This window comes from Myotis daubentonii, chromosome 2, assembly GCF_963259705.1.
Source record: "Myotis daubentonii chromosome 2, mMyoDau2.1, whole genome shotgun sequence".
Taxonomy (NCBI): domain Eukaryota; kingdom Metazoa; phylum Chordata; class Mammalia; order Chiroptera; family Vespertilionidae; genus Myotis; species Myotis daubentonii.
Genome location: NC_081841.1, coordinates 114,553,410 through 114,579,400, shown reverse-complemented (window position 1 = coordinate 114,579,400; position 25,991 = coordinate 114,553,410). Strand labels below are relative to the sequence as shown.

Genomic DNA, 25,991 nt, shown 5'->3' with positions numbered 1-25,991 from the left:
TTTATCTTCATTGTTTCTTGTTTTTAGCAGTAGGCTTGTAGAGCTGTGAACTTCCCTCTCAGGACTGCTTTCATTGTGTCCCATAGGTTTTGGATTGTTGCGTTTTCATTGTCATTAGTTTCCAGGATGTTTTTAATTTCTTCTTTGATCTCATCAGTAACCCAATCAATATTTGATGACATGCTATTCAGCTTCCAAGTGTTTGAGTGTTTTGGATTGTTTTTATTGTAGTTTATTTCTGATATTATGCCACTGTGGTCTGAGAAGATGCTTGGTATGATTTCAATCTTCTTGAATTTGGGGATACTTTGCTTGTGACCCAATAAGTGGTCTATTTTTGAAAATGTCCCATGTGCACTTGAGAAGAATGTATATTCTGGGGCTTTGGGGTGGAATATCCTGAAGATGTTAATTAAGTCCATCTGATCTAGTGAGTCATTTAGGATTGCTGTTTCTTTGCTTATTTTTTTGTCTAGAGGATTTATCCAGTGATGTCAGTGTTGTATTAAAGTCCCCTACTATGATTGTATTGTTGTTGGTCTCTCCCATGATATCTTTCAGGAGTTTTTTTTATGTATTTGGGTGCTCCTACATTGGGTGCATATATGTTTATCAAAGTTATATACTCTTGTTGCATCGATCCCTTTAGTATTATGACGTGGCCTTCCTTATCTCTTGTTATGGCCTTTACTTGGAGGTCTATTTTGTCTGATATAAGTATTGCTACCCCATCTTTTTTTTCATTTCCATTTGCCTGAAAGACATTTTTCCATCCCTTCACTTTCAGTCTGTGTGAGTCCCTTATTCAGAGGTGGGTCTCTTGTAGAAAGCAAATGTATGGGTTATGTTTTTTTAAAATATATTTTACTCATTTTTTACAGAGATGAAGGGAGAAGGCTAGAGTTAGAAACATCGATGAGAGAGAAACATCAATCAGCTTCCTCCTGCACACTCCCTACTGGGGATGTGCCTGCAACCAAGGTACATGCCCATGACTGGAATTGAACCTGGGACCCTTGAGTCTGCAGGCTGATGCTCTATCCACTGAGCCAAACCAGTTAGGGCTGGATTATATTTTTTTTTATCCATTTAGCCTCTCAATGTCTTTTGATTGGAGCATTTAGTCCATTTATGTTTAAAGTTATTATTGAAAGATACTTGTGTGTAGCCATTTTTATATTTTGTGCCTGTTTTCTTTCTTAGCTTTTTTATTTCTTCTTTTTACACCAGTCAATTTAACATTTCTTGCATTGCTGGCTTGGTGGTGATAAACTTCCTTAGCCTTTTTTTTTTGTCTGTGAAGCTTCTTATTTCCCCTTCAGTTTTGAATGATAACCTTGCTGGATAGAGTATTCTTTGATTCAGTCCTTTGCTTTGCATCACTTTGTAAATTTCCATCCATTCTTTTCTGGCCTGATGTGTTTCTGTTGAGAAATCATTTGATAATCTAATGGGAGATCCCCTGTATGTAACTTTCTGTTTCTCTCTTGCAGCCTTTAAGTTTCTCTCTTTGTCCTGAACATTTGCCGTGGTAATTATGATGTGTCTTGGTGTGGGTCTTTTCGGGTTCCACTTGTTTGGGACTCTCTTTGCTTGTCTGACTTCTTTCTTCCCCATCGCAGGGATGTTTTCTGATATTATTCCTTCAAATAGGTTTTCTAATCCTTGTTCCTCTTCCTGTTGTTCTGGCACCCCTATTATTTGTATGTTGTTTCTTTTCATGTTGTCCCATAGCTCCCTTAGGCTATCCTCTTGTCTTTTAATTTTTTTCTCCAATTGCAGTTCAGTTTGGGTGTGTTTTGCTTCCCTGTCTTTTAATTCACTAATTTGTTCCTCCGCTTTTCCTAGTCTACTGTTGAAACTTCAATGTTTTTTTTTTTTATTGAAGCTATATCACTCTTCATTTCTTCTTGATTCTTACATAAGTTATTGATTTTTTTCATCCTTTTCTTCTTGATTCTTACATAAGTTGTTGATTTTTTCCTCCATCCGGTTTATGCATTCTAGGACCCTCATTCTCTATTCTTTTTCTGACATATTGCATGCCTCTGTTGCACTTAGCTGCTTTTCTGGCGCTTCCTCTTTTTCTTTCCTTCGGGGTTTTCTTTGTCTATCCATTTTTGTTCTCACCAACTGATCGAGATGTCGAGTCATGCAGGAGTTGCTCCTTTGGTGGCAGTGGTTCCTCGGGCTGCAGTTGCTCCTCAATGGTCACAGTAGTGGCTGTTCCTAAATTGGAAGTGGCTCCTCTGGTGGGTGCTGTTCGCAGCAGTGGTGTGTCCTCTGGCTGTTAGGTTGGGCTGCTCACACAGCTGCTGTTCCTTGGACAGGGTGGGCTTATCATGAGGCTGCCGCTCTTCAGGTGGGGGCGGGCTGAGCACGGTTGCTGATCCTTGGAACGGAGCAGTCTGTTCACGTGGCTTCTGCTCCTCAGATGGGCACAGACTGCTCACGTTGCTGATGCTCCTTGGACTGGAGCTGGCTGCACACTGCTGCTCTTCCTCAGATGGAGTGGGCTGCTCATGAGGCTGCCACTCTTTAGACAGGGAAGGTTGCTTACAGGGTTACTGCTCCTCATACGGGTGTGGGCTGCTTGCATGGCTGCTGCTCCTCGGGCAGGAGTGAGCTGCACGTGCAGCTGCTGCTCCTCAGATGGGGGCGGGATGCTCACCCAGCTGCTGTTCATCGGACAGGTGCAGACTGCATGTGGCTGCTGCTCCTTGGACCAGTGTGGGCTGCGCAGGGCTGCCACTCCTCAGATGGGGTCGGTCTGTCTGTTTGTCTGGCTGCTAGTCCTTGGACAGGGCAAGCTGCTCAGGCGGCTGCTGCTCCTCACACGGGGGTTGTCTGCTTGCATGGCTGCTGCTCCTCAGATGGGGGATGAGGTGCTTGTGTGGCTGCTTCTCTTCAGGCGGGAGCGAGCTGCATGTGTGCCTGCTGCTCTTCGGAATGGGGCACCCAGCTGCTGCTCTTTGGATAGGTGCAGGCTGCATGTGTCTGCTGCTCCTCTGACCAGTGTGGACTGCGCAGAGCTGCCACTCCTCAGACATGGGTGGTCTGCTCATGTGCCTGCTGCTCCTCAGACTGGGGGAGGGTGCTCGGACAGCTACTGCTCCTTGAATAGGAGCAGGCTGCTCACAGAGATGTGGTTCCTCGTACGGGTACGGGCTGCTCACACTGCTGCTGCTCCTCATATGGGGACAGGCTGCTCGTGCAGCTACTGCTCCTTGGATAGGGGCAGGTTTCTCACACACCTACTGCTCCTCAGACAGGAGGAGGGTGTGGGCTGTGCAGCTGCTTCTCCTTGGATGGGGGCGGGCTGCATGGGGCTGCCGCTCCTTAATCATGGGAAGGCTGCTCATGTGACTGCTGCTACTCAGATGGGGGCAGGCTGCTCACATGGTTGCTGCTCCTTGGATGAGGGAGTGGGCCGCTCACACAGCTAACAGGTGCTGCTCCTTAGACAGGTGCAGGCCACATGAGGTTTCTGCTCTTAGGCCTGGGACAGGCTGCTCGCGGGGCTGCTGCTCCTTGGACAGGAGTGGGCTGCTCACGTGTCTGTTGCTTGTATGGTTGTAGTGCCCCGGGCTAAGGTGTTGGGCTGGTCAGAGGGGAGCATGCTTCAGAACTCACAGGAGCATGTGCCCAGGGTGGCTGGAGACTCGTTGACTATGGGACCACAGCCGAAGTAGCAGGTCCCTGGAAGGGGTCGCTCTAGAGTCCCAGGTGTTATCTGAGGGCACCCTGGGTGAAGGTTAGGCCTGGCTCTCAGTTACAGCAGCACTCCCCTTAAAAATGCTAGGCTTGTGAGGACAGGCCAGCCTCCTGGAGCTGCTTACATGGTAGCAGAGGCTGCCTAGTTAGGCGAGCCCATTTAGCCTGACCCTGAAGGTCCTGCAGGATCTATCTGTGCCTCACTCACATACATACACACACACACACACACACATCCCACATGACCACACACTCCTCTTTTGGTCCCTCACTGACTCACACTCTCTCCCTCACAGTCGCCTTCTTCCTGCCTCTGTAGTTGGGTCTGGGGTGTTATTGACCCGTTTGTGGATGGAGTTTCCTCTCCAGGTGTCTGGTTATTAGGTTCACTCTCTAGCATCTGGCCATACAGGATAAAATTCACCTTGACAAGACACAACAAAAAGGGACCAAAGCACGAATGTACTCACGACGATAATTACCCCACTATAAGTGACCACCTGAGAAAAGAGAATTAGGGGCAAGAAAAGAGAGCATAAATGATATCAAAGAGAGTGAAAAAGATAAGAGAGAAAAGAAAAAGGAAGAAAATGAGATTATATATATGGGGGAAAACACCACAGAACCAATACATAAACAAACAAACAAAGCAAACAAACAAACTAAAAAGAAGAAGAAAGAAGAAGAAGAAGGAGAAGAAGAAGAAGAAGAAGAAGAAGAAGAAGAAGAAGAAGAAGAAGAAGAAGAAGAAGAAGAAATAAAAATAAAATACAAACACCAAACCCCCAGCAAAGAGGGTGGGGGCAGAATCTGTAGATGCTGAGCTTATATATAGAAGATAAGGTTAAGAGTTGGATGAATATGGGGAGGATCTCAGTTCAGTATAGAGGAAGTGGAAAGAGGATGGGTGGATAAGAGGAAAGAGAACGAGAAAAAATAATAATAATAAATTTACAAAATTTTTTATTTCAAAAATGGTATAAAAATAGCAAATAAAAATAAAATAAAATAGAGTGATGGAATAATAATGTGAAAAGAAACAGAAAATAAAGCAACAAACAAAAACAGAAAAACAAAGAAAAAAGAAGAAAAAAGATAACAAAGTAATAATAATAAATAAAATAAAAATGAAAAAGTGAAGTGTTCCTTTGGCTGGCTTAAGATCCCAGTCTTCTGTACTGTAGTGTTTCTCAGGTTTCAATTGCTGGGACTGAAAGTCTCTCTTTAGTCCAGCCCCTTTGTGCTCTCAGGGACTATTTAGGGTTTTTTTGTGTGTGTTATTTTTTAATCCTTTTAGTATTCAGGGTGGAATCTGGGTGTGGCTGTATTAGTTGCCTGGATACTGGAGGGAGGGGTTATCTCTTCAGGACAAAATGGCTGCCCAGGTCCCAGGCTCAAGCATGACTCAGTGCCAAACTCGCTGCCACTTCTCCTGGATCCCCCTCTCTCCCCAGATTCCACAATTCCGCACCTTCTCCCACACTCCAGCCATGGGTAAGTGTCTGTATCCAAAAGGTCCTATGCACTAGGCTCTATGAAGAAAGGCACAAGCCACAGAGGCCAGAGAGGCTGCACCTCTGTGCACTCCTCTCCTGCCAGCATTCTTCAGCCTTTACTGACTGTGGACCCAGATCTAGAATCCCCTGCGAGGGGGGATAGGCTGTGCCTCTGTGCGCTCTTCTCCTGCCGGCACTCCTCAGCCTTTCCTGATCGTGGACCCAGATCTAGAATCCCCTGCTGACCAGCAGTTCTGTGTACCTTCTTTCCACTGTACCCGTCCCAAGGGATGCAGCCCAAGCCCTTGCCGTGTGGATTCCCTCTGATCCTCAGGGCTCAGAGTTCTGGCCAATTATCCTTCCCAGAGCCTTGACTTTACCTTTCTCCGGGAGTACTCTGCCTTTTCAGGCTGCCAACTGTCTCCCAGCTGAATCTCCTCTGCCAATTCGAGCTGGATGTTACTCGTTTCAGTTGCTCACCCTATCTGCTCCAGGACAAGGCACGGGACACGTCCATCTATACAGCCGCCATTTTGTCTCCTCCCTTTTTGTTTTGTTGATGATTCCTTTTGTGTGCAGAAACTTTTTATTTTGATGTAGTCCCATTTGTTTATTTCCTCCTCAGTTTCATTTGCCCTGGAGATGTATTCCTAAACATTGTTATGAGAGATGTCTGAGATTTTTCTGTCTATGGTTTCTTCTAGGATTTTTTATGGTTTTGAGCCTTACATTTAGGTCTTTTATTCATTTTGAGTTTATTCTTGTGTATAGTGTAAGTTGGTGGCCTAGTTTCATTGTTTTGCATGTATCTGTCCAATTTTCCCAACACCATTTATTAAAGAGACTGTCTTGACTCCATTGTATGCTCTTGCCTCCCTTGTCAAATATTAATTGAGAATAATGGCTTGGATCAATTTCTGTGTTCTCTATTCTGTTCCATTAATTTATAAACCTGTTACTGTGCCAGTACCAAGCTGTTTTGGTTATGGTGGCTTTGTAGTATAACTCAAATCTGATATTGTGATTCCTCCAACTTTATTCTTCTTTCTCAAGATTGCTGTGCCTATTCAGGGTCTTTTTTGGTTCCATATAAATTTTTGGATTATTTGTTATATATTGGTGAAATATGCTATTGGTATTTTAATAGAGATTGCAATGGATCTTTAGATTGCCTTGGTTGGTATGGACATTTTAATGATGTTGATTCTAACAATCCATGAACACGGTATATTTTTCGACTGGTTTATATCTTCTTCTTTATCTTTTTTCAATGTCCTGTGGTTTTCTGAGTATTGGTCTTTTGCCTCCTTGGTTTAGTTTATTCCTAACTATTTTTTGTTGTTGTTGCAATGTTAAATGGTGTTGTTTGTTCTCTTTCTGAGAATTCATTATTGGTGCATAAAAAAAGCCATCGATTTTGGGGTGTTGATTTTGTATCCTGTTACATTGCCAAATTCATTCATTAAATCTAATAGTATTTTTGGTGGAGTTTTTAGCGTTCTATGTACAATATCATGTAATCTGTGAAAAATATGAGTTTTGCTTCCTTCTTTCCAATTTAGATGCCTTTTATTTATTCTTTTTTATCACTGTGGCTAGGACTTCCAGTATTATGTTGAGTAAGAATGGTGAAAGCAGACATCCCTGTCTTTTTCTTATCTTAGGGGAAATGGTTTTTGTCCATTGAGTATGATATTTGCTATAGGATTGTCATATATGGCCTTTATCATGTTGGGACATGATCCCTATATTCACACCTTGCTGAGGATTTTTGTCAAAAATGGGTGTTGGATTTTGCAAATGCTCTTTCTGTGTGTATTGATATGATCATGTGGTTTTTGTCTTTCAATTTGTTTATGTGTTGTATTACATTTATTGCTTTGTGAATATCTTACTAGTCTTGCATCCCTGGAATGAATCCTACGTGGTCATGGTGTATGATCTTTTGAATATACTGTTGGATCCAGGAGATAGAAGATGGCTGCCAAGGGAATGGCAGGCTGAAAGATAGTGTGTGAGTGACAGAATGAAAGGAGAGTTTGTGGACATATGGGGAGTGTCTATTTGTGAGTGAGGGACAGCTATATTCCAAAGGACTGTTGGGGATTGCTGGACTTGGCTCCCTTGACTGGGCAGCCTTTACTGCTGCTGAAATCTCCCCCAGAGTGACCGGCTCTGCCACAGAGACCATGCCATCTTGAAGGGGAGAGTGGCTGTGATTGGAAGCCTAGCCTTACCTTCAACCAGGAGGGATCAGATACCTCCTGGGATCCTACAACCACAACACCCAGGGAACAGCAGCAAGCCCACAAACACCAGGGTTCAAGCAATGCAAATATGCAGACTTGAATGAGCTCTGCACCTTCTCACGGAAAGGTCAGATTTTGCCTAGTACAGTGGTCGGCAAAACGTATTAGTCAATAGAGCCAAATATCAACAGTACAACGATTGAAATTCCTTTTGATAGCCAAATTTTTTAAACTTAAACTATATAGGTAGGGACATTGTTATTAACTTAATTAGGGTACTCCTAAGCTGGCCTTTGCTAAAACCGTCCGCAATCTGATTGAGGTACGTTTGCTGAAGTCGACCCCTTCCAACTCTCCCATCCACACTCGTCTTGTAGTCCTAGTCACTATACCTCAATACACTCGCACCCAACACAATTTTGCACAAAATATTACCAGCTGCTCCCCCCAGCAGATTGGCCTGGTTAGGAGCCTCTGCATTTCAGGAGCAAAGAGCAAGTTGCATAACAGAATGTACAGTAAAATCTTATTAAAACACTAGAGGCCCAGTGCACAAAAATTTGTGCACTCAGGAGGGTCCCTCAGTCCGGCCTGTGCCCTCTCGCAGTCTGGGACCCCTCGGGGAATGACCACCTGCTGGCTTAAGCCCGCTTCCCCGGGGAATTGGGCCTAAGCTGGCAGTCAGACATCCCTCTGGCAGCCCGGGAGCCATCGGGGGATGTCCACTTGCCAGTGGGGAGCAGGCCTAGCTGCAGTCAAACATCTTTAGTGCTGCTGAGGAGCCAGGAGAGACTCCCACCACCAATGCTGTACTGGCAGCCAACAGCCTGGCTTGTGGCTGAGCAGAGCTCCCCCTGTGGGAGCACACTGACTACCAGGGGACAGCTCCTGCATTGAGTGTCTGCCCCCTGGTGGTCAGTGTTTGTCATAGTGACCAGTGATAAAAAAACAAAAAACAAAAAAACATAGTAACCAGTGATTCCCAGTCGCTCTGCTGTTAGGGTCCATTTGTATATTACCTTTTTATTATAAGGATAACTGTTGCCCTAACCCAGTGTTCGGCAAACTGCGGCTCGCGAGCCACATGTGGCTCTTTGGGCCCTTGAGTGTGGCTCTTCCACAAAATACCGTCTTCTGCACATGGGCCACGAAGCTTCAATTGCACTTTATATGCACACCTGCACATGGTATTTTGTGGAAGAGCCACACTCAAGGGGTCAAAGAGCCACATGTGGCTTGCGAGCTGCAGTTTGACAACCACTGGCCTAGAGAAAGGTGAGGTCTGTGATCCAAGCCAGAGGGAGAAATATGTGCAGCGGGATCTAGAGGTTCAGAGGAAGTCTGCGCTCCACAAAATCCACGGCCATTGGGGCCAGCGTGGTCTGCGAATGTGGAAGGGGTTCCACAGGCCGGCTGGCAGAAGGGAACTCTAGAAATCAACCCATAGCTGGGCTGGGCACAGAAAGGCAGCCTGAAGTTTTACCAGTATATTGGCTGCTTAGTGGCAGTGGAAAAAAGACATGTGCAGAGACGTTCATAGAGTTGCGAGTTTGCGCGTTTACTCTGGCTACTTTTTCTCTTTAAATCCTTGTTTTTGATTACTAAACCCAGTACATAAGACCACCCAATTAAAAACACTCTCAGAGACTGGAGGAAAAAGATGTTTTTGTGGAACCTGGGGATCAGAATGGAGAGAAACGATCAGAAAACCAGTTTTGTGGTAGCCCATTCTCCCAAATCAGTATTAAGTGCGGTAGGGAAAACAAAATCTAAATACTGCCTAGAGAGGGAGAAGGAAGATGGCTGCCAATGGGAAGGCAGACTGCAAGATAGTCCATGAGTGAGAGAATGAAGGGAGAGTGTGTGGGCGCATGGAAGTGTTTGTTTGTGAGTTGAGGGACAGCTGCACTCCAGGGGAATGTGGGGTCAGCCAGACGGGGTTCCACTGACTGGGCAGCCTCCACTGCTGCTGGGATCCCTCCCAAAGCGACTGGCTCTGACAAGGAGACTGCACCATCTTGAAGGGGAGAGTGGATGTTGTCAGAAGCCTGAAAATCCCAGGAAACTACAATTGCACCCAGCGAACAGCTGCGAGCCCAGGAACACTGGTCCCCAGGCGGCGCGAACACACAGATTCGGAGGAGCTCTGCACCCCCTCATGAAAAGGTCAGATTTTGCCTGGGATAAGGTGAGGTCTGTGGTCTGAGCAGGAGTGAGAAATGCACAACAGTGGGAGCTGGAGGATCCAGGGAAGTCTGTGCCCAGAAAAGTCTGCGGCCACTGGGGCTGGCGTGATCCGTGAATGTGGAAGGGAAACCACAGGGCTGCTATCAGAAGGGAACTCTAAAAAGCAACCATTAGATGAAATGGGCACAAAGGGACAGCCTAAAAATTTTAACAGTGTGCTGGCTGCTTATAGCCAGGGGGGGAAAAGACTGCACAGACTTGGGCAGGGCGCCAAAGGGTAAAAGTCGTGAGTTCGCACACTTACTCTGGCTCTTTTTTCTTTCTTTTTTTTTTTCTCTTTAAATCCTCACTTTTGATTACTAAGCCCAATACATAGGATCACCTAATTGGGGACACTCTAAGAAACTGTAGGGAAAAGTTGTATTTGTGGAACCTGGGGATCAGAGTGGGGAATAGTGATCAGAGAACCATCTCTGGGGCAGCCCATTCCCCAAAAACAGTACTAAGTGCCACAGAGAAAACAAAATCTAAACACTAGCTAGAGAGGACCTATAGACTCGGAGGTCAATCCAGAAACACTGCCACCCAGGGGTTGAATCACAAATTGACTCTTGTGTAAAAACAAATAAAGGAGTATAAGAAACAAAGAATTATGGCCTGCTTGAAAATCAGGACTGTGGCCTACAACACTGAGGAGCAGTGGAACGCAGGGAACTTCAATAATCTCCTGACTAGGAAAAAGATGTGCCAAACAGAACAGTAGAGAAAGTGAATGACTTTCACTACTGCACATTTTTATTTTTTTAATCTTTTACTTAAGAAACAAAATTTTTTTCTTTTATCCTCACTTGATTTTACCTTTCTAATTATTACATTTTTGTTTTTAATCAGTATTATTACTACTACTATTTTACCTTTTTTTAGTTGCCATTTTATTTTATCTTTATTTTATTTTGGGATTAGTTTTCTACATTCTATTTCCATCTTTCCTTTAGCATCACTTTTTTCTAGCTCAACTTTACCTTTATGCCAACACTCTCTTCCTCACTTTTCCCCTTTTGCTGTCCTGTTTCTCTTACCCTATTTCTGCTTTAGATTTTTCCTATTCCTTCTTTTACCCCCTGTTAAATTACACCCTACTTATATATCTAATTTCCATTCCCTGCTCTAAGTCTATGCACGCTTCTCTCTTTTCTTTCTTCACTATATCAATTTTTGTTCTCTCTGTCCTTTTGTTGTTATTTACGCGATTGTTGATTATATTGGTTTTTTAAATGCTTGTTTGTGAGATTGTTTCACTTTTTATTTTTATTTTTTTGTTTTGTTTTTTTTCTTCTGTTTTCCCTTGAATCACTTGATATTAGGTGCTGTTTGAGGTTTGCATTCGTCTCTAGGTATTTGTTGCTGGCATTTGTTGGGAATAGTGGCTGTTCTATTGGAGTTTTCTCCCCATATAGTTTTTCCTATTTTCTTTTTATTCTATTTATTTCTCTCTTACTTTTTTTTCCGTTTCCCAATTTCATTGTTGCACTTCTTTTTTTGTCTCTTTTTTTTCTTCCTTCTTTCATAAACCCTAATTCTCTTTCTCTGGTGGTAACCTTTATTTGGGATTATTAGTATCGTGAATAAATTTGTGTTCGGTGTCTTGTGTATTTTGCCTTTTTCAGTTGTATTTTGTGCCTTTAAATAAACACAGGAGAGAGAGAACTACATAACCAGACACCAGGAGAAGAGAGATCATGGGGAGACAAAGAAACAGCCCGCATATAAAAGAAAAGGAGGCATCACGAGAAAAGGAAGTAAAGAAAATGGAGGCAAGCAACCTGTCAGAGAAATAATTCAGAGAAATGGTCATAAGGTGGGTGAAAAGAATGGAAGACAAATTCTACAATATGTGTAAGAACAAAGAGGAAATGAAGAACCAAGAAGAAATGAAAAATGACATTACTGCTATAAAGAATTCAATAGAAAGCATCAACAATAGACTATAAGAAGCAGATGACTGCATCATGAGCTAGAAGACAAGGTAGGAAAAAATACCCAAGCAGAGCAGCTTCTGGAAAAAAAAATTAAAAAGCAAGAGGAGAGCCTAAGAGAACTTTGGGACAATATGTAATGAAACAACATCCATATAATAGGAGTGCCAGAAGGAGAGGAAACTGAGCAAGGAATAGAAAACCTGTTTGAAGAAATAATGACAGAAAACTTCCCTGATATAGGGAAGAAAAATCTCACACAAATCCAAGAAGTTCACAGAGTCCCAAACAAAATGAACCCCAAAAGACTGACGCCAAGACACATTATAATTAAATTGGCAAACACCAATGACAAAGCAAGAATCTTAAAAGCGGCCAGAGAGAGACAGAAAGTTACCTACAAAGGATCCCCCATGAGACTGGTGACTGATTTCTCAACAGAAACACATCAGGCCAGAAGGGAAATGAATGAGATATACAAAGTCATGCAAAGGAAGGGTCTGAATCCAAGAATACTGTACCCAGCAAGGCTATCAATCAAAATTGAGGGTGAAATCAGGAGCTTCACAGACAAAAAAGGACTAAGGGAGTTTATGACCACCAAGCCAGCAATGCAAGAAATGCTAAAGGGTCTGCTGTAAAAAGAAAAAAATAGGAAAAGATGAAGGAACACAGACGTAAAAAAAAAAAAATGGCAACAAACAAGTATCTATCAATAATAACTTTAAATGTAAATGGATTAAATGCCCCAATCAAAAGACATAGGGTAACTGAGTGGATAAGAAAACATGACCCAGAGTCCCAGCAACAACAACAACAAAAATCACAGACATTTCAGAAAACTGGGATCTTAAGCCAGCCAAAGGAATGATATGTCAATTTTTCATTTTTATTTTATTATTATTATTTTGTTGGCCTTTTTAATGGTTTTCTCCTTGTTTTCCCATTTTTTGTTTGCTGCCTTTTTTGCTTCTTGTTTTTGTTTGTTTGTTGTTGTTTTGTTGTTTCTTCCTTTATTTCCTACTTCTTTTCACATTATTTTTTCAACCACGTGAGCAACAGACACGTGAGCAGTGCGCTCTTGACCAGGGAGCATCAGCCCCGTGAGCAGCCTGCATCGAGCCTAAGAGCAGCAGCCTCATGTGGCCTGCCCCTGTCCAAGGAGCAGCAGCTGTGTGATTGGCCCGCTTCCCCATCTGAGGAGCAGCAACCAAACGAGCAGTCCGACCTGTCCGAGGAGCAGCAGCCGCATGAGCAGTCTTCCTACGTCTGAGGAGCGGCAGCCCTGGGCAGCCTGCCCCATCCGAGGAGCAGCAGCTGTGCACAGCCCACACCCTGCACTAGTCCAAGGAGCAGCAGCTGCACAAGCATCTTTCCCTCGCCCAAGCAGCAGCAGCCACACGAGCAGCCTGCCCAATTTGAGGTACAGCAGCTGTGTGATCAGCCGGTCCCCATCTTAGGAACAGCAGTTCTACGAGCAGCCAGGCCCCATTAGAGGAGCAGCATCAGCCCTCCCTGGTCCAAGGAGCAGCAGCCACACAAGCAGACCGCCCACATCCGAGGAGTGGCAGCCCTATGCAGCATGCACCAGTGCAAGGAGTAGAGCCACAACGAGCAGCAGCTGGTTGGGTGGCATGTCTCTGTCTGAGGAGGAGCAGCCATGCGTGCAGCTCACTCCCATCCAAAGAGCAGCAGCCTTGCAAGCAGCCCACCCCCGTCCGAGGAGCAGCAGACTTGCAATCAACCTATCCAAGTCCTAGGAGCAGTAGCCCCACAAGCAGCCCACCACATCAGAGGAACAACAGCAGTGTGAAGCCAGCTCCCATTCATAGATAAGCAGCCAGGTGAGCTGTCCGCCCCAGTTCAAGGAGTAGCAGCTACATGTGTAGCCCGACCACATCCAAGGAACAGAACCCTCGTGATCAGCACACCCTCTGTCTGAGGAACAACAGCTGCATGTGAAGCCTCCCCCTCCCCAGCCAGAGGAGCTACCACAGCTGTGAACAGCACCCACCAGAGGAGCTGCTGTCAACTGAGGAGCAGCTGCTACCACTACCGCCCAAGGAGCAACCACAGCCTGAGGAGCCACTGCCACCCAAGGAGCAGCCCCTAAACAACTCAACATCTAGATATGTCAGTGAGATCCAACATGGGTAGACAAAGAAACCCCCAAAGGAAAGAAAAGGACTCACCAGAAAAGCAGCTAAGTGAAACCGAGGCATGCAGCATGACAGAAAAATAATTCAGATTAAGGGTCCTGGAGTGCATAAACCAGATGGAGGAAAAAAATCAACAACTTATGCAAGAATCAAGAAGAAAAGGATGAAAAAATCAATAAAGTATATAAGAAACAAGAAAAAATGAAGAGTGACATAGCTGCAATAAAAATAAAATCCATTGAAAGTTTCAACTGTAGACTAGGAGAAGCAGAGGAACGAATTAGTGAATTAGAAGACAGGGAAGTAAAACACACCCAAACTGAACTGCAATTGGAGAAAAAAATTAAAAGACAGGGGGAGAGCCTAAGGGAGGTATAGGACAACATGAAAAGAAACAACATACAAATAATAGGGGTGCCAGAACAACAGAAAGAGAAACAAGGGTTAGAAAACCTATTGGAAGAAATAATATCAGCAAACTTCCCTGAGGTGGGGATGAAAAAAGTCAGACAAGCACAGAGAGTCCCAAACAAGGTGAACCCGAAATGACCCACACCAAGACACATCATAATTACCACGGCAAATGTTCAGGACAAGGAGAGAAACTTAAAGGCTGCAAGAGAGAAACAGAAAGTTACATACAGGGGATCTCACATTAGATTATCAAATGATTTCTCAACAGAAACACATCAGGCCAGAAAAGAATGGATGGAAATTTACAAAGTGATGCAAAGCAAGGGACTGAATCCAAGAATACTCTATCCAGTAAGGCTATCATTCAATATTGAAGGGGAAATAAGAAGCTTCAGAGACAAAAAAAAAAAAGGCTAAGGGAGTTTATCACCACCAAGCCAGCAATGCAAGAAATGCTAAAGGGACTGTTGTAAAAAGAAGAAATAAAAAGCTCAGAGAGAAAACAGCCACAAAAAAAATGGAAATGGCTACAAAAAATACCTTTCAATAATAACTTTAAATGTAAATGGACTAAATGTTCCAACCAAAAGACATCAAGTGACTGAATCGATAAAAAACATGAACCATATATTTACTGCCTACAAGAGACCCACCTCAGAATAAGGGACTCACACAGACTGAAAGTGAAAGGATGGAAAAATATCTTTCAGGCATATGGAAATGAAAACAAAGCTGGGGTAGCAATACTTATATCTGACCTCAAAATGAAGGACATAGCGCCTGTTTCCCACCCGTTTGTTTTCTCTGCCTGGAGAGACTGCTCCCATGTGGGGTATGTCTTTCCAGATTCTTCATGCAGGTACATTTAGGCACATATATCCTGTCCTTTCTGCAAAAACTAATGACTGTCGGAGAAACCAAGATGGCGGCATAGGTTAACACCAGAGATTCCTGCCTCGAACAACCACTTCAAAAAACAACTAAAGACGGAATGGACATCATCCAGAACCACAGGAAGGCTGGCTGAGTGGAAATTCTACAACTAGGAGGAAAGAGAATATCATACCCAGACTCAGAGGAGGCGCAGTGCTGAAGTGAAATACTCAGGTGCAGAGTGCGCGCGAGCGGGCTGGAGGCGGAGGGCACGGTTGTTGTTTTCAATCGGGAGGAAGTTTCAGACTCTGAGCTCCAGATCCGGGTGAGTCTGTAGGGACCCAGACTCAAACGGGAGAAGCGGGACTGTCTGGCTTCGGTCGGAACTCGAAGGCAGCTTTCTCTCCGAGGTTTGCAGTGGTTGCTGGGACTCTGTGAGGCAGAGCCCCTAGGGATGGAACTGAGAGCAGCCATAACTGCTCGCTCCAGCCCGCCCTGTAGATCCCCTGGGACCCGCCCCGCCCAAGCCCTGCGCAGAGCCATTTGCCAGATAGCCTCAGGCAAAGGCTAGATTAGCACCGCCCTAGAGATCCAGCACAGAAGCTCTCCCACTGCAGACACAGCGGACTCTCATAGCCAGTTAGCCTGGAGGTCAAATCACCCCCGGTATTGCCATCAACAATCAAGGCTTAACTACAACAAGACTGCGCACAAAGACCACTAGGGAGTGTACCAAGAAAGTATAAAAAATGCGGAGACAAAGAAACAGGACAAAACTGTCAATGGAGGATATTGAGTTCAGAACCACACTTTTAAGGTCTCTTAAGAACTGTCTAGAAGCCGCCGATAAATGTAGTGAGATCCTCAAGAAAACTAATGAGACCCTCGATGTTATGATAAAGAACCAACTAGAAATTAAGCATACACAGACTGAAATAACGAATACTATACAGACTCCCAACAGCAGACCAGAGATGCGCAAGAATCAAGGCAAAGATTTGAAATGCGAAGAAGCAAAAAACACCCAACCAGAAAAAGCAAAATGAAAAAAGAATCCGAAAATACGAAGATAGTGTAAGGAGCCTCTGGGACAGCTTCAAGCGTACCAACATCAGAATTATAGGGGTGCCAGAAGAAGAGAGAGAGCAAGATATTGAAAACCTATTTGAAGAAATCATGACAGAAAACTTCCCCCACCTGGTGAAAGAAATAGACTTACAGGTCCAGGAAGCGCAGAGAACCCCAAACAAAAGGAATCCAAAGAGGACCACACCAAGACACATCATAATTAAAATGCCAAGAGCAAAAGACAAAGAGAGAATCTTAAAAGCAGCAAGAGAAAGACACTCAGTTACCTACAAGGGAATACCCATACGACTGTCAGCTGATTTCTCAACAGAAACTTTGCAGGCCAGAAGGGAATGGCAAGAAATATTCAAAGTGATGAATACCAAGAACCCACAACCAAGATTACTTTATGCAGCAAAGCTATCATTCAGAACTGAAGGTCAGATAAAGAGCTTCACAGATAAGGAAAAGCTAAAGGAGTTCATCACCACCAAACCAGTATTATATGAAATGCTGAAAGGTATCCTTTAAGAAGAGGAAGAAGAAGAAAAAGGTAAAGATACAAATTATGAGCAACAAACATGCATCTATGAACAAGTGAATCTAAGAATCAAGTGAATAAATAATCTGGTGATCATAATAGAATCAGGGACATAGAAAGGGAATGGACTGACTATTCTTGCGGGGGAAAGGGGTGTGGGAGATGCGGGAAGAGACTGGACAAAAAATCGTGCACCTATGGATGAGGACAGTGGGTGGGGAGTGAGGGCGGAGGGTGGGGCGGGAACTGGGAGGAGGGGAGTTATGGGGGGAAAAAAGAGGAACAAATGTAATAATCTGAACAATAAAGATTTAATTAAAAAAAAACAAAAAAAAACCCCAAAAACTAATGACTGTCCTATGCATTGTCTTCCCTCCTTTTTTTCATTTTTATTTTTTTTCCTTCCCTTTTTAATCCTCACTTAAGGATCTTTTCTTTTCCTTTCGATTTTTAGAGAGAGGAGGGGGCGGAGGGAGAGGGAGAAAACATAGATGGCTTGCTTCCTGGATGCACAAACTTTTGGTGTGTGGGACGATGTGCCAACCAACTGAGCCACCCAGTCAAAGCACCCCCCCCCACCCCCCCACCCCCCCCCCCCCCGCCTTCTGTTTTTACTTAGCAGTACATCCTGACTTGTGTCTGGGAGAATATTCCATTATATGCTTGGAACGTAATTTCTTTAACCAGCCCCCGCTGAGGGACATACATTTAGGTTCCAGTTGTTTACCGTAGTTCTCAGTGAATACGCACCTTTGCATACTTGCTGCACACGGGAGAGAATAGCTAGGCTGTCAGCTGCCAGCCACATGTTGCTGTTTCCGTCTCAATGAACTTGAATGAATGAAACTGCAAGTCCAGTTCCTCATCTCAAGTGCGGGGGTCAGGGACTGAGCACTTCCGTGGGGCAGGGTTCTGCTGGACACGCTGCTCTGCAGGGTGCGTTCCCAGGAGGGAATCGGGAGCCAGAGGCCTGCGCGCCCTGAGTGTGGACAGCTGCCAGGTTTCCCTGTGAAGAGGCCCTCACTGTTTATATCTCCCGGCAGAGCTCAGACAGGGAGAGCACTTTCAATCCAGAACAATTACATGGAATGTGGGGGGGGGCGGTGAGGGGGAGAAGCGGTCCTCGAGTACTGATGCAGGGACATTGTGTTTCTGTGGTCGCTGCCCACTCTGCGCCGTTCCCGGCGGACAAGGGGCACACCTGTCTCGGGGAGCCCCGCACCGCTTTGTCTGTCTGAGGCCTGCCCCCCGCCACCTCGCTGCGGTTGCTTCTCCCCCACTCGTTCACAACCTCGTCCCTGTCCTCCCCCAGGTCCAGGGCCCTCCGCACCCTGGCTCATGCCCGCCCTGTCAGGGGAGAGTCCCGTCTCCTGGTCTCCTGCGTTCCCTGTCACCGCGATACAGCCAGTCTCCATCTCCTCACTTTCCACCCTCCACCTCCCCTCCCTCTGGTGAATAGTGACGTCCAAGTTGCCAGATCCTGTGGGCACTGCCTGGTCCTCATCTTGGTGCAGTCTGCACTGTGCCCCTTCCTTCTTTTTTAAAATCGATTTTTATTGATTTCAGAGAGGAAGGGAGAGGGAGAGAAACAGCAATGATGAGAGAGAATCATGGATCGGCTGCCTCCTGCATGCCCCCTACTGGGGATCAAGCCCGTAACCCAGACATGTGCCCTGACGGGAAATCGAACTGTGACCTTCTGGTTCATAGGTTGACACTCAACCATTGAGCAATGGACATGTCAGCCAGGGTGTAGGCAGGGGCGATTGGAAATGGTTTCTCTTGACAAGCCGAGGGACATTCTGTCTGCATCCAGGTACTTTAGTGCTCAACAGGCTTGTTTTGGCACCTGGTGTCAGGTGATGTCTTGGCTGAAAGGGAAGACATTGTATCTGTCTTTTTGCCTGTAGAGGGGAAGGAAGGCGAGGCTCCCCTTATGCAGCCAGGCCTGTGCCACCAGCTTTGAGCTGCCAGAAGCAAAATTGCAGATGCACTGAGCAGTAATCCAGAACCCGCTGCCAGGAAACAAGGAAGCGTGCCACGCAAGCTGTGCCAACACTTGGCTTGTGCCAACGTTCGGGCCCGAAGCTAAGCTCTGCCTCTTCTCCGCCTGCGGGAAGTGCGAGCCCACAGCCCACCTGTGTTCTCGGGACCCAGGCTGCTGAGAAGGGCAGAGGCAGGGGGGTGGCAGCTGGCTTTCAGGTAAACAGGAACCGCTTTAGTGGCCAGCCTTGCGTGGCGGGGCCGGTCTCCCTGAGTGCTGTCTGGTTTATATTGCAACCCTCCAAATGAGGGTTTCATCTCAATCTTTTTCAGAAGTACGTGGGGGTTACTGTTTGCCAATCTGGAAGCAAAAGCCTCACAGTCACTGCAGATGGTAGAGATCTTTTATTGCTTTGGGCAGGGCAGCATTTACTGGTTGGGGGCTGGGCCACAGCCCCCCTGTGTCCAAGAGCAGATGGCCTCACTTCTGGGCATGCGGGTCTCCGGTCAGAAGTGGCTTGCTGAGGCCTGCAGGTGGGCCTTGCGGTCAGGTTCAGGGCCAGGTTCCTTCCCGTCAGAGCCTGCGAGCCTTCCTGGGGCGGCAGCCGTTGTGCGGGATGGGGGTGTTGTCTGTGATGGAGATCACTTCCAGGCCCCCCATGGTCAGGCCCTGGATGGCAGACTGAAAGGAGCAGAGAACAGGAGGATGGCTCAGTGCCGGAAGTGATGGCCTAGTGTCCAGGCAGGGCTCGGACAGGGAGGTGGGGGGTGGGGGTGAGGGAGGGAGGGGGGAGCATGGAGAGGTTCCCTGGCTTTGACACCTACTCACAAAGGTCTCCAACCAAGCCCCTTAACCAGGCATTCAGCGCTGCCCACTGTAGTCACGCCTGTCGCTTCCACCTGCGCTCCACCACCTCAGGACAAAGGCTGCCTGTACACCCTCCCACCCTCAGGCTCACACTTCTGCAGTTGTTTCCTCTTGTCCCCCCTCACCTGGACAATGCCACGCGATTCTTGAAAAGTCAGAGTTGTCACCTCTTTGGGGGGCTTCCCTGATCATCCCCGACGGGCTCCCAGCACCTGGGGCACAAGCCTGACCAGTGCACCCACTCGTCTGTGCTGAGCGTCCCATTTGTGATGGTCCCCAGGAACCACCTTTCTGTCGCCGGGCCTGGCACACAGCAGGCGCTCAGCGAATGTCTGAGGAACTCAACTGAGGGGCCTGGGCTTGCCTCCAGAAGCGCAGGAGGTTATAACAACAGAAATCTCCAGCCCTCATGGGAACCCACTACAAGGCCCCTCCACTCTCCCCCCTGCTCTCCAGACCCGTTTGTCTACAGAAGCAAGTGCACTCGTGCGGAGAATCACTTACTCACCAAGCGCCCCGGCCCCAGGCCCTTCACCACCACGCGGATGTGGGTCACGCCCTTCGCTGTGGCTTTCTGGAAAGGAGTGACAAGTGGTTAGTGCCCAGCGCGAGCTGCTACATCCACGTCTCCAGCTCCTCCCCCTGGGGCCGCAGGGTAAGAGCTCCAGGGAGAAGGCACCCCCATATCGAAACAGGCCGAAGACAGGACAGATGCCTAGCTGCGGCTACACATCAGGAAGCACAGCACACAAGTCACAGACTGCGCGTCAGTGCGCTCTCTTTCGCCCAGGACAGCACTGCCACCTGGTGGAGTGTCTAAGCATCGCTCCGATGTGCCTCAGGGGGTGAATGCAGAACCTCAGACCGCGAGGAGCCTGGGGCTGCAGGCAGAGCTTCAATACCCACTAAGCAAGTGTCCTCTTACCATCTGACATCTTTAGTGAAAGGTACATTTTTCCTCACTGATTACAAAGGCATCATGATGGAAAGCCCGGGAAACACAGATGTCACTGAACCCGCCCAGCACAAGCCATTCAACACTGACACGTGTCTTTCAAGGGTATGACCTCCCCCTTTGTGGACATTAGCACACGTCGAGGATCATTCATGCAGAGCAGTCAATGGTCTGGGGCACTGAGCGGGCTGTGAAGGCCAGGGTTTTCCTTCGGGAAACACCTGTGGACCTCTGGTGGCCTGTGCCACAGCAGCCAGGGCACAAGCTGTGGTCCCAGACCACACCAGGGAGCGAAAGCGACTACGTAACTCTGAGCAAGTCGTACTCTGTATGTGAACTGCCTCAAGACATGGACAGTGCCGGTGTCTTTTGAAGACTCCAAATAATGAGTGTGAAGTGTCTGGCATATAGTAGATGCTCAATAAACATGCCAGCAGTGGCACACTGCCAATCTGCGTCTAGGAAGGTCTGCCACGTTCACACTCAGGTGTGTCCTGCGTGAGTTTTCACCACACCACGTCTTCCCAGGGGCTACTATCACCCATCCCCACCCATGTGCACTTACCTCTGCGGCAGCTATGCCAGCTGTCTGTGCCGTGATGCCCGTGCCCTTCTTGGCATTCTTGAACCCCTCGGTGCCACAGGAGGTGCGGGCAAGGGGCTGGTTGGCGGCAGAGACCACCTGGATCTGTGTGCTAGGAGAGCAGGGGAGGAACGGGAGGTAAAATGGACTATTCAGGGACTTTAGAGAGCGCTAGCCTATGTCCTTACAAGCCCGAGAGAGAGAGCAAAGGTCAGCTGCTTTTCCTCTGAACTTAGACAGTAAAATGCTTTTTGAACTCTTACAGGAGGCGCCAGGGAGGGTCAGAATCAATCCCCTAAACTTCACATAAAGAGAGCTCTGTTATGGACTGAAAAAAAAAAATGAAGGACATAACAAGAGATTAGGAAGGCCACTTCATAACACTAAAGGGATCGATACAACAGGAGGATATAACCCTGATAAACATATATGCACCCAATGCAGGAGCACCCAAATACATAAAAAAATCTCCTGGAAGAGAAAAACCAAGATGGCAAAATAGGTAAACACCGGAGATTGCTGGCTCGCACAACCACTTCAAAAATACAACTAAATGACGGAACGGACATCATCCAGAACCACAGGAAGACGGCCTGAGGGAAAATTCTACAACTAGAAGGAAAGAGAAAAGCATACTGAGGTTAGAGGAGGCACAGTGCGGAAGTAAAATGCAATGCTTCGGAAGTGCATGCGGAGCTGGCTGGTGGCTGAGGGCGCGGTTGTCTGTTTATATTGGGAGGGAGTCTCAGGCTCTGAGCTCCAGTTCCAGGAGAGTCTCTGGGGGCCCATACTCAAATGGGAGAAGCGGGACTGTCTGGCATTGGTCAGAACTTGAGGGTAGCTTTCTCTCCGAGGTTTGCAGTGGCTGCTGGGACACTGAGAGGCAGAGCCTCTGGGGATGGGACTGAGAGCAGCCATAACTTCTCACTCCTCCTGCCCTCTTGATCCCCTGGGACCCGCCCTGCCCAAGCCCTGCACAGAGGTATTTGATAGCTTCAGGCAAAGGCTAGATTAGCACCTCCCTAAAGGACAGAAGTTTTCCCACTGCAGACAACAGCCAGTTGGCCTGGAGGTCAAATACCCCCCAGTATTACCTACAACAATCAAGGCTTAACTACAACAAGACTGCGCACAAAGACCACAAGGTGGTGCACCAAGAAAGCATAAAAAAGGCAGAGGCAAAGAAACAGGACACAAATGACAGAAATGGAGGATATAGAGTTCAAATCCACACTTTTAAGGTCTCTCAAGAACTGTCAAGAAGCTGCAGATAAATTTAGTAAGGCCCTCCAAAAGACTGGTGAGACTGCCGATAAATATAGTGAGATCCTCAAGAAATCTAATGAGACCCTCGATGTCATAATAAAGAACCAACTAGAAGTTAAGCATACACTGACTGAAAGAAATAATATTATACAGATTCCCAACAGCAGATCAGAGGAGCGCAAGAATCAGGTCAACAATTTGAAATGCGAAGAAGCAAAAAACACCCAACCAGAAAAGCAAAATGAAAAAAGAATCCGAAAATACGAAGATAGTGTAAGGAGCCTCTGGGACAGCTTCAAGCGTACCGGCATCCGAACTATAGGGGTGCCAGAAGAAAAGAGAGAGAGCAAGATATTGAAAACCTATTTGAAGAAATCATGACAGAAAACTTCCCCTACCTGGTGAAAGAAAGAGACTTACAAGGCCAGGAATCACAGAGAACCCCAAACAAAAGGAATCCAAAGAGGACCACACCAAGACACATCATAATTAAAATGCCAAGAGCAAAAGACAAAGAGAGAATCTTAAAAGCAGCAAGAGAAAGAAACTCAGTTACCTACAAGGGAATACCCATACGACTGTCAGCTGATTTCTCAACAGAAACTTTGCAGGCCAGAAGGGAGTGGCAAGAAATATTCAAAGTGATGAATGCCAAGAACCTACAAACAATATTACTTTATGCAGCAAAGCTATCATTCAGAATTGAAGGTCAGACAAAGAGCTTCACAGATAAGGAAAAGCTAACGGAGTTCATCACCACCAAACCAGTATTATATGAAATGCTGAAAGGTATCCTTTAAGAAGAGGAAGAAGAAGAAAAAGGTAAAGATACAAATTATGACCAACAAATACGCATCTATCAACAAGTGAATCTAAGAACCAAGTGAATAAATAATCTGAAGAACAGAATGAACTGGTGGTTATAATAGAATCAGGGACATAGAAAGGGAATGGACTGACTCTTCTTGGGGGGGAAAGGGGTGTGGGAGATGCGGGAAGAGACTGGACAAAAATCGTGCACCTTTGGATGAGGACAGTGTGTGGGGAGTGAGGGCGGAGGGTGGGGTGGAATCAGGGAGGAGGGGAGTTATGGGGGGAAGGAAGAGGAAAAAATGTAATAATCTGAACAATAAAGATTTAATTTAAAAAAATAAACTCATGGAAGATCTCCAGGGAGAGATTGACAACAATAAAATCATCGTAGGGGACTGTAATACATCACTGACCTCACTGGATAAATCCTCTAGACAAAAAACCGGCAAAGAAGCAGCAATCCTAAATGACTCACTAGATCAGATGGACTTAATTGACATCTTCAGAACATTGCACCCGAAAGCCACAGAATACACATTCTTCTCACGTGCTCATGGGACATTTTCAAAAATAGACTACATATCAGGTCAGAAACAAAGTCTCCCCAAATTCAAGAAGATTGAAATCATACCAAGCATCTTCTCAGACCACGATGGCATAATATTAGAAATAAACTACAATAAAAACAATCCAAAATACTCAAACATTTGGAAGCTGAATAGCATGTTATTAAATATTGATTGGGATACCAATAAGATTAAAGAAGAAATTATAAACATCCTGGAAACTAATTACAATGAAAAGACAATGACCGAAAACCTATGGGACACAATGAAAGAAGTCCTGAGCGGGAAGTTTATAGCTCTACAGGCCTATCTCAATAAACAAGAAAAATGGTAGTAAATCATCTAACTCTACATCTCAAAGACGTAGAAAGAGAGCAACAAGAAAAGCCCAGAGTGAGCAGAAGGAAGGAGACAATAAAGATTAGAGCAGAAATAAATGACATAGAGACCAAAAAAACAATACAGAAAATCAATGAAACCAAGAGCTGGTTCTTTGTAAGGATAAACAAGATTGATGAACGTCTAGCCAGGCTCACCAAGAAGCAGAGAGAGAGGACCCAAATAAACAAAATCAGAAACAATAGAGGCGAAATAACAACAGACCACACAGAAAAAAAAGGATTGTTAAAAAATACGATGAACAACTCTACTCAAACAAACTAGACAACCTGGAGGAAATGGACATATTCCAAGATAAATACAACATTCCAAAACTCAATCAGGAAGAATCTAAAAATCTCAATAACCCAATAACTATGGAAGAAATTGAAGCAGTTATCAAAAAGCTGCTAGCAAAAAAAAAAAAAGCCCAGGACCAGACGGCTTCAGAGGGGAGTTCTACAAAACATTCAAGGAAGAACTAATACCTATCCTCCCTAGACTACTACAAAAAATTCAAGAGGAGGGAACACTTCTAAGCTCATTCAATGAAGCCAGCATCACCCTAATACCAAAACCAGGTAAAGACAACACAATAAAAGAGAATCACAGGCCAATATCCCTCATGAACATAGATGCCAAAATCCTCAACAAAATCTTAGCAAATCGGATCCAGCAGGACATCAGAAAGATCATACACCATGACCAAATAGGATATATCCCTGGGATGAAAGGATGGTACAATATCCACAAATCAATAAACGTGATACATCAAATAAACAAATTGAAAGAAAAAAAACACATAGTCATATCAATTGATGCAGAAAACGTATTTGACAAAATCACACAGCCATTGTTGATATAAACACTCTGTTAGGTGGGAAAAGAAGGATCACACCTCAACATAATAAAAGTCATATATGACAAACCAACAGCCAACATCATACTCAATGGGCAAAAACTAAAACCATTTCCCCTAAAAACAGGAACAAGACAGGGATTACTACTCTCACCACTCCAGTTCGACATAATACTGCAAGTATTAGCTATTGCGTTTAGACAAGAAGAAATAAAAGGCATCCAAATGGAAAAGAAGTAGTAAAACTCTCCTTATTCACAGATGACATGATATTGTACATAAAAAAACCCTAAAGACTCCATCAAAAAATTATTAGACTTAATAATTGAATTCAACAATATAGCAGGATACAAAATTAATGCCAAGCAATCTAATGCATTTCCATACCCCAATAGTGAACTTACAAAAAGAGAGACTAAAAAAGCAATACCATTTACCATCACACCAAAAAAATTAAGATACCTAGGAATAAATTTAACTAATGTGGTAAAAGACCTATATTCAGAAAACTACAGGACACTGAAAAAAGAGACAGAGGAAGACATAAACACATGGAAGAACATACCATGTTCATGGATTGTTAGAATCAACATCATTAAAATGTTCATACTACCTAAAGCAATCTATAGATTCAATGAATTCCCCATTAAATTATCAACAGCATATTTCACAAACCTAGAAAAAACTCTCCAAAAATTCATCTGGAATAAAAAAAGACCCCGGGTAGCCACAGGAATCCTGAAAAAGAAGAACAAAGTAGTTGGGATCTCAATACCAGATTTCAAGCTATATTACAAAGCCACTGTTCTCAAAACAGCCTGTTATTGGCACAAGAACAGACATATAGACCAATGGAATAGAATAGAGAACCCAGATATCGACCTAAACCACTATGCTCAATTAATATTTGGCAAAAGAGGCATGAACATACAATGGAGTGAAGACAGTCTCTTCAATAAATGGTGTTGGGAAAATTGGACAGATACATGCAAAAAAATGAAACTAGACCACCAACTTACACCATACACTAAAATAAACTCAAA

At 45.3% G+C, this 25,991-nt stretch overlaps 1 protein-coding gene and 1 long non-coding RNA gene across 2 annotated transcripts in view; one reads left to right on the top strand and one right to left on the bottom strand.

The window, feature by feature from the left end:
- Positions 1-25,991, top strand: part of LOC132226303 (uncharacterized) — a 134,310-nt gene that overhangs the window by 34,956 nt on the left and 73,363 nt on the right. The gene's annotated exons all lie outside the window — the stretch shown is intronic.
- LOC132225874 (small ribosomal subunit protein uS11m-like) lies at positions 19,182-22,643 on the bottom strand. The gene is made up of 4 exons (XM_059680854.1): positions 22,638-22,643; positions 21,049-21,237; positions 20,037-20,102; positions 19,182-19,342 (listed from the first exon to the last, which is right to left on the bottom strand). The coding sequence occupies exons 1-4, from the start codon at positions 22,641-22,643 to the stop codon at positions 19,235-19,237; spliced, it is 369 nt and encodes a 122-aa protein (XP_059536837.1). The 3' UTR covers positions 19,182-19,234.